Raw genomic sequence first — 11,633 nt, 5'->3', positions numbered from 1 at the left:
CATACCCAAAGTGAAGCATGGTGGTGACAGCATCATGCTTTGGGGCTGTTTGTCTTCAGATGGAACCGCATATTAAACGGGGGAGGGAATTATGAACAGTTCCAAATACCAGTTTACAATTGTTACAATTTTGGCACAAAACCTTCAGGCATCCATTAGAAAACTGAAGAGGAAGTTCACCTTTCAGCATAACAACGACCCAAAGCACACATCCAAATTCACAAAAGCATGGCTTCACCAGAAGAAGATTAACATTTTGGAATGGCCCAGCCAGAGTCCAGACCTGAATCCAATTGAACATCCGTGGGTGATCTGAAGAGGGCTGTGCACACAATCTGACAGATTTGGAGCGCTTTTGCAAAGAAGAGTGGGCAAATATTGCCACGTCAGGATGTGCCATGCTAATAGACTCCTACCCAAAAAGACTGAATGCTGTAATAAAATCAAAAGGTGCTTCAACAAAGTATCAGTTTAACGGTGTGCATGCTTATGCAACCAGGTTATTGTTAGTTTTATTTTTTTTATTTTTTTCCCTCAAAGATTTCAGTTTGTTTTTCAATTGAATTGTTCATGTTATATGTCACATTAAAGGTGGAAAAAGTTCTGACATTATTTATCTTTGTCTCGTTCTCTTACATCACAAGGGGTGTGTAGACTTTTTATATCCACTGTAGTGTTGCTGGATTCAGAGCAAATAGTCCATATATAACTAATGAGTACCAGCAAATTAACAAGAATTACACCATAAAGGATTCATTACCTCCTTTTTAAAATATGAAATGTTTACAACAATAGTTCATTCCATCATTTCTCAATGTGTTTTCACCCTAGAATATTATACATTCTCTGTGAAGTACTATTTAAACTGCAGTTTTTCTTTAGTTTATGTTTTTAAATATGCAGATATTGCTTTTATTGTCTATATTGTTTACAATATACACTTAGCAAAGCCGCAAAATAGATTAATTAAATATTATTAATATCGCGTTTGTCCATAGACTATTATTTTGAAGGGACAGCCGACAACCGGAAGTCTTGTTATTGCTACCGAATCTCTATTAATTTTGCCAGTATGACGCTAATGTTTCGCTTAGATTTCCTAACGCGTCAACTTTCAACTTTGACCCACGTGTACGGATCGTCCTCTTCCTGTTGCTGTTGCTGTTGCAGCGTGCGTGCATCTGACGTTAAGATGTTATGAATAATATTATTGCACACGTTTCAGAAAAGGTTTTGACAGTCTGAATTAACTAAACAATCGGCTAAATATGGTAAGAAAATAATGTACATGATATGTTAATCATAGATAATATAAATGTACCAAATCCGTACTGTTAGAGGTTTTGGTAGCTTACTAGCTAGCTGGCTAACGTTAGCTGCTAACAAACAAAGTTAGCCTTTAGGACCCAGTAAAGAAAGACTGTTTACAGTGCATTCATAAACTAACTAACTAATAGTAATACAGTTTGGGATGTGTTACTACTAGACTCAGCAAAGTTTAATTTAACATCCACTCTACCATAACAATTATCTCTATCGATAACGTGTTGCTTTCGCTAACTACTATAATTGTATTGAATGAGTAACTCTGTAGTTTGTTGTATTGCTTAAGATATTGTAGTTATATTATGGTACGTTTCCTATTATAATATGCATGAGTTACTGTAGTTTCTGTTTTTTCGACATCTTTCCTTTACGTTGTATCCATGTAATGTTTACCCAACATATATAGACACATATAAGAAAGGTTAATAAGTAACAATGTTAACAACGGACTTTCTTCTTTTCTTTTCCAATAGGCTCGTAATGCCGAGAAGGCCATGTAAGTACTTTTAGTTCAGCTTAATGTACAGACCTGCTGTTATGGTAATTCTGTAAGCTAAAGACAGATGCTATTCCCATGTCAATAGATTAACAAGAGAATACTGATTCCTATTCCCATGTCAGGAAGTTAACTAGAGAATACTGATGCTATTCCCATGTCAGGAGGTTAACTAGAGAATACTGATGCTATTCCCATGTCAGGAGGTTAACTAGAGAATACTGATGCTATTCCCATGTCAGGAGGTTAACTAGAGAATACTGATGCTATTCCCATGTCAGGAGGTTAACTAGAGAATACTGATGCTATTCCCATGTCAGGAGGTTAACTAGAGAATACTGATGCTATTCCCATGTCAGGAGGTTAACTAGAGAATACTGATGCTATTCCCATGTCAGGAGGTTAACTAGAGAATACTGATGCTATTCCCATGTCAGGAGGTTAACTAGAGAATACTGATGCTATTCCCATGTCAGGAAGTTAACTAGGGAATACTGATGCCATTCCCATCTCATCATGGAGTGCTTTGTAATGTGAACTGATAAATGTGATTAACTAAGGACATGCGGTCTTCCCCAGGACGGCCTTGGCCCGGTTCAGAAATGCTCAGCTGGAGGAGGGCAAAGTCAGGGTAAGGATGGATGTGTCATTAGAGGACGGCTTCAAGTTAACAATTTTATCTCAATGTTCACAAAAATGTGTATATAACCTGCTTAACTCACCACAATGTGGTTATATATATATGAACTCAGTGGATTATGTGCTGAGTCATTGTGTTTTATATGAAAAGCAAAGATTATATAAACATTCTACTTCAGTGGAGTCCTTTCTTTGCTTATCTAAATGTTTACCAATCAATATCATGTCATCAGTAGTCATGCTTGTTTTTTTGTTCTAACCTGATGTGTCTGTTGTGCTAATTTGAATGTGTTATGTCTGTTGTATTTTTCTAACCTGTTCCATTGATTCTCTTTTCAAGGAGAGAAGACCGTTCCTGGCGTCAGAATGCAATGAGCTCCCTAAAGCAGAGAAGTGGAGGAGACAGATCATCAGTGAGATTTCCAAGAAAGTGGCACAAATTCAAAATGGTGAGTTGTCCAAAATGTGACATTTAATGATATGTAAATGTCCATGAATATTGATCATAACCTTGTCCATGTTAACCTCTGTTCCAGCTGGTCTGGGCGAGTTTAAGATCCGAGATTTGAATGATGAGATCAACAAGCTACTGAGAGAGAAAGGTCACTGGGAGGTCCGGATCAAGGAGCTGGGAGGACCGGATTATGGGGTAAAAACCCTCTAGGGATAGAACACATTACATGTTAAAATGGTACATATTACATATGTTGAAACAGTAAACATTAGATATAAGGGTTAGGGTTAGGGTTAACACATGTTAAAACGGTCCACGTTACACATGTTAAAACGGTCCACGTTACACATGTTAAAACGGTCCACGTTACACATGTTAAAACGGTCCACGTTACACATGTTAAAACGGTCCACGTTACACATGTTAAAACGGTCCACGTTACACATGTTAAAACGGTCCACGTTACACATGTTAAAACGGTCCATATTACTTAGGTTTTTACTGTCTACATTGCATACTTTATAATTTCTCACATTACATAGCTCATAACTGTACATCAATTTGGATGGATCACATTTGAACACGTAACATAATATAATCACTGATGTAATGTGATATGAAGTAACTTCCAGATCCCTCAATGTTGTTCTTTTTTTCTTGTCTTGTACATTGGGAGACAGCCATGATATAGTTAGTTACTGTACATAATATAGTTGATGGTCTTGATGTAGTTCGTGGTTTTTGTGTCATTCAGAGAGTGGGGCCGAAGATGCTGGACCACGAAGGGAAGGAGGTACCAGGGAACCGAGGATATAAATACTTTGGGGCAGCTAAAGATCTTCCAGGAGTTAGAGAGTTGTTTGAAAAAGAACGTATGTTCATTAATGTCTCTTTACGTTTCATTAGATTAAATTAAAGTTCATATCCTTTTTGATTCCACTATGGAATTGTTACAACCTGTTTGATTTTACTATGGAATTATGTCACATCTGGTTGAATTTCACTATGGGCTTAATGCTGTTTGATTCCACTAATGAATGATGTTATACCTTGTTTGATTCCACTATGGAATACATTCAGTTTTGAGAGGTGAACTCTCAAGTACACATTTCATTAAACTGTATAGACGCAAATGACACATTTTGATTTGTACTGGCGCCCTTCCCCCAGCCATCCCTCCTCCCAGGAAGAGCAGAGCTGAGCTGATGAAGGACATCGATGCTGAGTACTATGGATACAGAGATGAGGATGATGGGGCGCTGGTTCCTCTGGAGCAGGACTATGAGAAACAAGGTAGACTTGGTGTGGGGGTGCAGTTCTACTTTATAAACCCCAAACTGATGAAACAAGTTAGAAAGAGAAATACCCTGTGTGTTTGGAGTTCTGAGGTCTTGGTGAGAAGGCTGGTCTGGAGCTCCTGAGACTACCCCCTCTGAAAAGGGAACTTTTCACCACAAGACATCAGAAAACGTGACTGCATATTTTAACATTATGCTTCCCGTGCCTTCCATGGAGAGAGAAAGGAGGTCTTTGTGTAGCTGTGGTGGTCTGGTGACCTGGTCTGGTGACCTGCGAGGAAACGCTCATCCCATTTACAGACCCTGTGTTCTCCATTAGTGGTGATGCATCGCATTCTGACTGAACACCAGCTAACCACAGGACACCTCTGACTGAACACCAGCTAACCACAGGACACCTCTGACTGAACACCACCTAACCACAGGACACCTCTGACTGAACACCACCTAACCACAGGACACCTCTGACTGAACACCACCTAACCACAGGACACCTCTGACTGAACACCACCTAACCACAAATTGACCTCTTCGCACAATACCCCGTTATCACAGGACCCAATTTTTTGACTTGAGGGACATTTTTACAACCAGTGGCCAAAAATCCTGGAATCCCCCCTTCTCCCTTCCTCTCTTCCTCTCACCCTGTCTCTCACCCGTCCTCTGGGTGAGGGAGTAACTGTGACAACAGCATCCTGCTACTGCCACCCTGTCAATGAGAATACTCCAAATGAAGTAACGAGGCAGGTTGATTGAGGACACCGAGGAAGCAAAAGCTCATAGCTAAGTTCAACACTGCCTACAAAAAAAAAAAGTTCAAATCAGAGATTGTTCTACCAGATAATGTGCTCCCCCTCAATCCAACATATGCTAGAAAGCGCTCGGTTTATTGACATTATGGTGGAGAATATAACAAATATACAGAGTATCAATGTTTTTTTTGTCTGGAGCTCTGCTACTAATGTAACCAGAGTATATACCAGGGACCAGACTCCAGTATTGGTACTATCATGGAGCTTCCTTCTCTGAATGTGAGCCATAATTTAATACACATGGGTGTCTGTTTCTGTCTGTTAAGTCATATTGGAGGCGGTGGAGAAATGGAAGGCCGAGAGAGAGGCCCGGCTGGCAGGAGGAGGAGCAGAAAAGGAGATGGAGGAAGAGGAGGAACACATCTATGCTGTCACGGAAGAAGAGGTAAATGACCTGTCAAAACATCTTTATCTTAATTCATAAGTATACATTACATGTGACATCACCATAGTAGATATGTACAGGTGGACACGTTACATCACCATAGTAGATATGTACAGGTGGACACGTTACATCACCATAGTAGATATGTACAGGTGGACACGTTACATCACCATAGTAGATATGTACAGGTGGACACGTTACATCACCATAGTAGATATGTACAGGTGGACACGTTACATCACCATAGTAGATATGTACAGGTGGACACGTTACATCACCATAGTAGATATGTACAGGTGGACACGTTACATCACCATAGTAGATATGTACAGGTGGACACGTTACATCACCATAGTAGATATGTACAGGTGGACACGTTACATCACCATAGTAGATATGTACAGGTGGATCTTAGTTCTTTAGAAAGCTGCTTGCCGCTCATGGTTGAATCAATACAATTTAACACAGGTTGAGACCAATTATCTTGTGTGTGAATTGAAAGAAGAAAGATGTCTAGGAGGATGGACACTTTTCCAGTTATGATATTTCAGTTTTTGGGGATGTTACTTTTCTATAGGCAGAGTGTCTTCCTATGACTGGGAACTACCAGTCAAGAGTTTGGGTACACTTACCCATTCACTTGAACTGTATATTAAACATCATCGGGTATGTTTTTGGTACATAACATGTACATACAACTAGTGAGTAATACTATTTATGGACATACTATAGTACTGCGAATTGAGATGATTAATTTACCTTTGACCTGTCTGTCAGCATTCAGATGACGAGTCTGGAGAAAAAATGGAAGGAGAGGATGGAACTCTCACATCCTTCATCGCTCATGTCCCTGTGCCTTCTCAGAAAGAGGTAGGTGTCCACAAGAATTCTGCCACACACACTCTCTCACACACAGACCCACACACAGACTTAAATTGCCAGGGTGTGAATAGCTATTCAAAATGCTAAACAACAGGCTCCAATAAACAGGAGAATGAAGGAAATGCTTTTAAAAAAGATGAATTACTGGATTTCACATTTGCGAACTGTGAATACAGAACAGATTTTTAAGAAAACCAATTACCCATACATCTGACACAATTCTCAACATAAAGGCAAGCTTCTGTAATTATCTAGCAAGTAAAATTACATTAAAAACAGAAGCTACAAAACACACTTAAGGTTTACAGAAATAGGGTTAACATCCCCCATTATCATCCTTTTCTAGCGGTTGGAGAAATAAATCCTCTCTGGTAAAAAAATGGAAATGCCCTGGAAATCAACAGTACATTTTGCTGTTAAATATACCCTTTCAGCTAGCCCACCAACATTTTATATAGAGATGTATTGAGGTAAAAAAATTGTCAATTCTTTTAGACAAGTATGAAATTCGACTTGAGCAACAGACCAGACATGTAAAAGTGATCAGTCTTCTCTTTATCAGAAGGCATGAAAGGTAATTTATCACAAATTAAAAGGAAATAGAACGTTTTTGAACTAAATAGTAAGGTGGCTGATAATTGGGGATGGTGGTCAAAAACGGGGTTGTATTCTTTAGCTACGTCGTTGAACTAGCTGAAAATAGTAATATTTCCACTGACATTTCAGAAATACTAATTAATGAAATGCTAGCTAACATTTTGTCACTAATATTCACTAAACATTAATTATTTGATCAAATGATTACTCTGTAAAAAGATATATTTCAAAACTGATGTTTGCTATGCTGACAATAAGGTGTTGTACGCTACAGAGAAGCTATTGTCATGAACTCCTGGCTCTCAAATGACTGCATAACTACAGTGAGGAGAACAAGTATTTGATACACTGCTGATTTTGCAGGTTTTCCCACTTATAAAGCATGTAGTCTGTAATTTTTATCATAGGTACTCTTCAACTGTGAGTGAATCTAAAAACAGAAAATCACATTATGATTTTTAAGTAATTAATTAGCATTTTATTGTATGACATAAGTATTTGATACATCAGAAAAGCAGAGCTTATTTGGTACGGAAACCTGTTTGCAATTACAGAGATCATAAGTTTCCTGTAGTTCTTGACCAGGTTTGCACACACTGGAGCAGGGATTTTGGCCCACTCCTCCATACAGACCTTCTCCAGATCCTTCAGGTTTCAGGGCTGTCGCTGGGCAATACAGACTTTCAGCTCCCTCCAAAGATTTTCTATTGGGTTCAGGTCTGGAGACTGGATAGGCCACCCCAGGACCTTGAGATGCTTCTTACGGAGCCACTCCTTAGTTGACCCAGCCACAACCCATCTTCAATGCTCTTACTGAGGGAAGGAGGTTGTTGGCCAAGACCTTGCGATACATGGCACCATCCATCCTCCCCTCAATACGGTGCAGTCGTCCTGTCCCCATTGCAGAAAAGCATCCCCAAAGAATGATGTTTCCACCTCCATGCTTCACGGTTGGGATGGTGTTCTTGGGGTTGTACTCATCCTTCTTCTTCCAAACATGACGAGTGGAGTTTAGACCAAAAAGCTCTATTTTGTCTCATCAGACAACATGACCTTCTCCCATTCCTCCTCTGGATCATCCAGATGGTCATTGGCAAACTTCAGATGGGCCTGGACATGCGCTGGCATGAGCAGGGGGACCTTGCGTGCGCTGCAGGAATTCAATCCATGACAGCGTAGTGTGTTATTAATGGTTTTCTTTGAGACTGTGGTCCCAGCTCTCTTCAGGTCATTGACCAGGTCCTGCCGTGTAGTTCTGTGCTGATCCCTCACCTTCCTCATGATCATTGATGCCCCACGAGGTTGGAGTCTGTTTGATTGTGTGTGAACAGGTGTCTTTTATACAGGTAACGAGTTCAAACAGGTGCAGTTAATACAGGTAATGAGTGGAGAACAGGAGGGCTTCTTCAAGAAAAACTAACAGGTCTGTGAGAGCCGGAATTCTTACTGGTTGGTAGGTGATCAAATACTTAGGTCATGCAATAAAATGCAAATTAATTATTTAAAAATCATACAATGGGATTTTCTGGATTTTTGTCTTAGATTCTGTCTCTCATAGTTGAAGTGTACCTATGATAAAAATTACACTGCAAAATCGGCAGGGTATCAAATCCTTGTTCTCCCCACTGTATAATAATTATATTGCAAACGTTCATTAGACACTTCCTACCAAATTCCTTGAAGGTCTTGTGGCTGAAATTGTCAGCTCAGTAGCCATCAGCTCAACTGGCAAACATGAACAACCAATCTCCCACTACACCCTGTATGAGAAAGATGGACATTTCACATGATAATTTTTTATGCTATTTTTTCAGTGTGCGAACTACACACCGTAACATCAATAAAGGAAACCCAGCAAATGTGTTGAGAAAGCTTGTCTCCTATTCACCTCTGTCATTTGGTCATGTAGCCTTGATGGTTGAACTGTGCAAATTACACTTTCATCTAAATAACACTATAGAGGCTTGGGGATATGCAGACATTGCTAACGGTGGCAAATATTAATAAGAAAATGACATTGCACTAGTGTCATTAGCATTTTGGACTTCTTATTAGCATTTTGGACTTTGTCCTTCTTTTGCCCTAGTTTGTCTCAAATGTCTAGCGAGGCTAATGTTATCTAGATCAAATTTGATCGACGTCCCCGCAATCTTACTGTAGCTAGTAAGCTAACGGAATATTGCATCTAAAATCAATCGTGGGAAATTACAAATATTTAAAAGTACTGAAGGGGGATGATTTCACAATTTTTTGGCCATTCACAGAGCTCTGTTAGCATTGTAAGGACCGCTTCTATTGTATTTTTGCTACAATCCTGGTTCTCCCCAAATCAGCTTCCAGGTAACCATGTTATTATTTTAGCAGAGGAGGATCGTCCCCCTGAGTGATGGGACCAGTTATCTACTAGTGTAGTAGTCTAGTATAATCTGATCATTTGTCTACTACAGTGTAGTGCTCTAGTATAATCTGATCGTCGGTTTTCTACTACAGGGTAGTGCTCTAGTATAATCTGATCGTCGGTTTTCTACTACAGGGTAGTGCTCTAGTATAATCTGTTCGTCGGTTTTCTAATACAGTCTAGTGCTCTAGTATAATCTGATCGGTTGTCTACTACAGTGTAGAGCTCTAGTATAATCTGATCGGTTGTCTACTACAGTGTAGCGCTCTAGTATAATGTGATCGTCGGTTTTCTAATACAGTGTAGAGCTCTAGAATAATCTGATCATCGGTTTTCTAGTACAGTGTAGTGCTCTAGTATAATCTGATCATCGGTTTTCTACTACAGGGTAGTGCTCTAGTATAATCTGTTCGTCGGTTTTCTAATACAGTCTAGTGCTCTAGTATAATCTGATCGGTTGTCTACTACAGTGTAGAGCTCTAGTATAATCTGATCGGTTGTCTACTACAGTGTAGCGCTCTAGTATAATGTGATCGTCGGTTTTCTAATACAGTGTAGAGCTCTAGAATAATCTGATCATCGGTTTTCTAGTACAGTGTAGTGCTCTAGTATAATCTGATCGTCGGTTGTCTACTACAGTGTAGTGCTCTAGTATAATCTGATCATCGGTTTTCTACTGCAGGGTAGCGCTCTGGTATAATCTGATCGGTTGTCTACTACAGTGTAGCGCTCTAGTATAATCTGATCGGTTTTCTACTACAGGGTAGTGCTCTAGTATAATCTGATCGTCAGTTGTCTACTACAGTGTAGCGCTCTGGTATAATCTGATCAGTTGTCTGCTACAGTCTAGTGCTCAAGTATAATCTGATCGGTTGTCTACTACAGTGTAGTGCTCTAGTATAATCTGATCATCGGTTTTCTACTACAGGGTAGTGCTCTAGTATAATCTGATTAGTTGTCTGATACAGTCTAGTGCTCTAGTATAATCTGATCGTCAGTTGTCTACTACAGTGTAGCGCTCTGGTATAATCTGATCGGTTGTCTACTACAGTGTAGTGCTCTAGTATAATCTGATCGGTTGTCTACTACAGTGTAGCGCTCTAGTATAATGTGATCGTCGGTTTTCTAATACAGTGTAGAGCTCTAGAATAATCTGATCGTCGGTTTTCTAATACAGTGTAGTGCTCTAATATAATCTGATCGTCGGTTGTCTACTACAGTGTAGTGCTCTAGTATAATGTAATCTGTCCAATGTCTTGTTAAAACAGATAATGTTGTAGCATACAAGGAGTCATCAAGTGTTTCTTTCTTCTGTTTACAAATAGAATATAAAACTGCTGCTCATCCTAAGTAACGTGTCTACAGAGATTAAATGCACACAAGGTTCTGGAAGTTTAACAAGAGTACATGTTTTCTAAAGTGTTTACAGCTTAGAGGAAAGACAGTTCACCACCCGAGGCTTTTAAACAGCCACACCAAAAGTATCCACTAGTTAGTGCTAATATTCTAAAAGCAATTTGATCCATGACAGGCATAATAATGTTTACTGTTTTTCCAGATTGAGGAGGCATTGGTGAGGAGAAAGAAGATGGAGCTCCTTCAGAAGTATGCTAGCGAGACTCTCATGGCGCAGAGTGAAGAGGCTAAGGCTCTACTGGGACTGTAGGGCCGAGAGACTGGAGGGAGAGTGATCTTTAGACCCAGGACTGACTGGGCTGATAGGAGATCTATCTGTAAACATCCAGGACAGGATGGGATAAAGGGAGATCCATCTGTATAGATCCAGGAAGGAAAAATCACTTCATCTGCTGAAGGAGTGACAGAGTTTATTAATAAATTGGTGTGATGTCATAGGCTGGTTGTCCCAGACCTTGTGCTGTACCTGCTACTGTCACTAGTAGTGCTGTACTAATCACTTGGGAAAGACCAGGCTAGTTGTGTTACAATGGCTAACTGTCTTGGTCATGTGACAAGGGCTAAGTGTATTGGTTTGTTTGTTGACAGATCCACATTGTGTTGCATAATGGTGGAAAGGCAACACTAGCCATTATTGTGAATAAGTAACTTTATTTTTTACCACTTTACATATTCCCAGTAAACTTTTTACAAAACCTAGTCTTACTATGATGTTAGTCCATTATTCTGTTGGTAGCATTGACTAATTCCCATAATGACCAGCTCAGATAAATCCCCACACACCTTGAGTGTGTGTGTCGCCTATTAACAGTTGATTGGAGGCAGGCTGGTTCATGTGATACGGGACCAGAAGACATTCAGTCACACTGTTCCCATCAGGACCCATCTTAATCCGGTGTATTGAACTTGCATGTGAGCGGTCGGTGAATC

The 11,633-nt window shown here is 39.8% G+C and overlaps 1 protein-coding gene across 2 annotated transcripts; it reads left to right on the top strand.

Annotated features, from left to right (window-relative positions):
- The first annotated feature begins 1,150 nt into the window (after positions 1 to 1,150).
- isy1 (ISY1 splicing factor homolog) lies at positions 1,151 to 11,402 on the top strand. 2 transcript variants are annotated; one of them, XM_010874399.3, is made up of 10 exons: positions 1,151 to 1,271; positions 1,800 to 1,822; positions 2,402 to 2,453; positions 2,802 to 2,910; positions 2,998 to 3,110; positions 3,670 to 3,787; positions 4,086 to 4,208; positions 5,292 to 5,410; positions 6,188 to 6,280; positions 10,846 to 11,402. In XM_010874399.3, the coding sequence occupies exons 1-10, from the start codon at positions 1,269 to 1,271 to the stop codon at positions 10,951 to 10,953; spliced, it is 861 nt and encodes a 286-aa protein (XP_010872701.1). In that variant the 5' UTR covers positions 1,151 to 1,268; the 3' UTR covers positions 10,954 to 11,402. The 2 variants fall into 2 exon arrangements, with proteins under 2 accessions (XP_010872701.1, XP_019911445.1); XM_020055886.3 differs by lacking the exons at positions 6,188 to 6,280; positions 10,846 to 11,402 and adding an exon at positions 5,988 to 6,110.
- Positions 11,403 to 11,633: the final 231 nt, after the last annotated feature.

Source organism: Esox lucius, chromosome 2, assembly GCF_011004845.1.
Source record: "Esox lucius isolate fEsoLuc1 chromosome 2, fEsoLuc1.pri, whole genome shotgun sequence".
In the NCBI taxonomy this organism is placed as follows: domain Eukaryota; kingdom Metazoa; phylum Chordata; class Actinopteri; order Esociformes; family Esocidae; genus Esox; species Esox lucius.
Note: the sequence above shows the minus strand (reverse complement) of the source record. Positions and strands in the feature narration are given on the sequence as shown.

Excerpts from the sequence above, each read along its gene's own strand:
- isy1 (XM_010874399.3), top strand. Across the intron at positions 3,111-3,669 it reads TGGGAGGACCGGATTATGGG|AGAGTGGGGCCGAAGATGCT; the intron begins GTAAAAACCCTC and ends TGTGTCATTCAG. Across the intron at positions 5,411-6,187 it reads ATGCTGTCACGGAAGAAGAG|CATTCAGATGACGAGTCTGG; the intron begins GTAAATGACCTG and ends CCTGTCTGTCAG.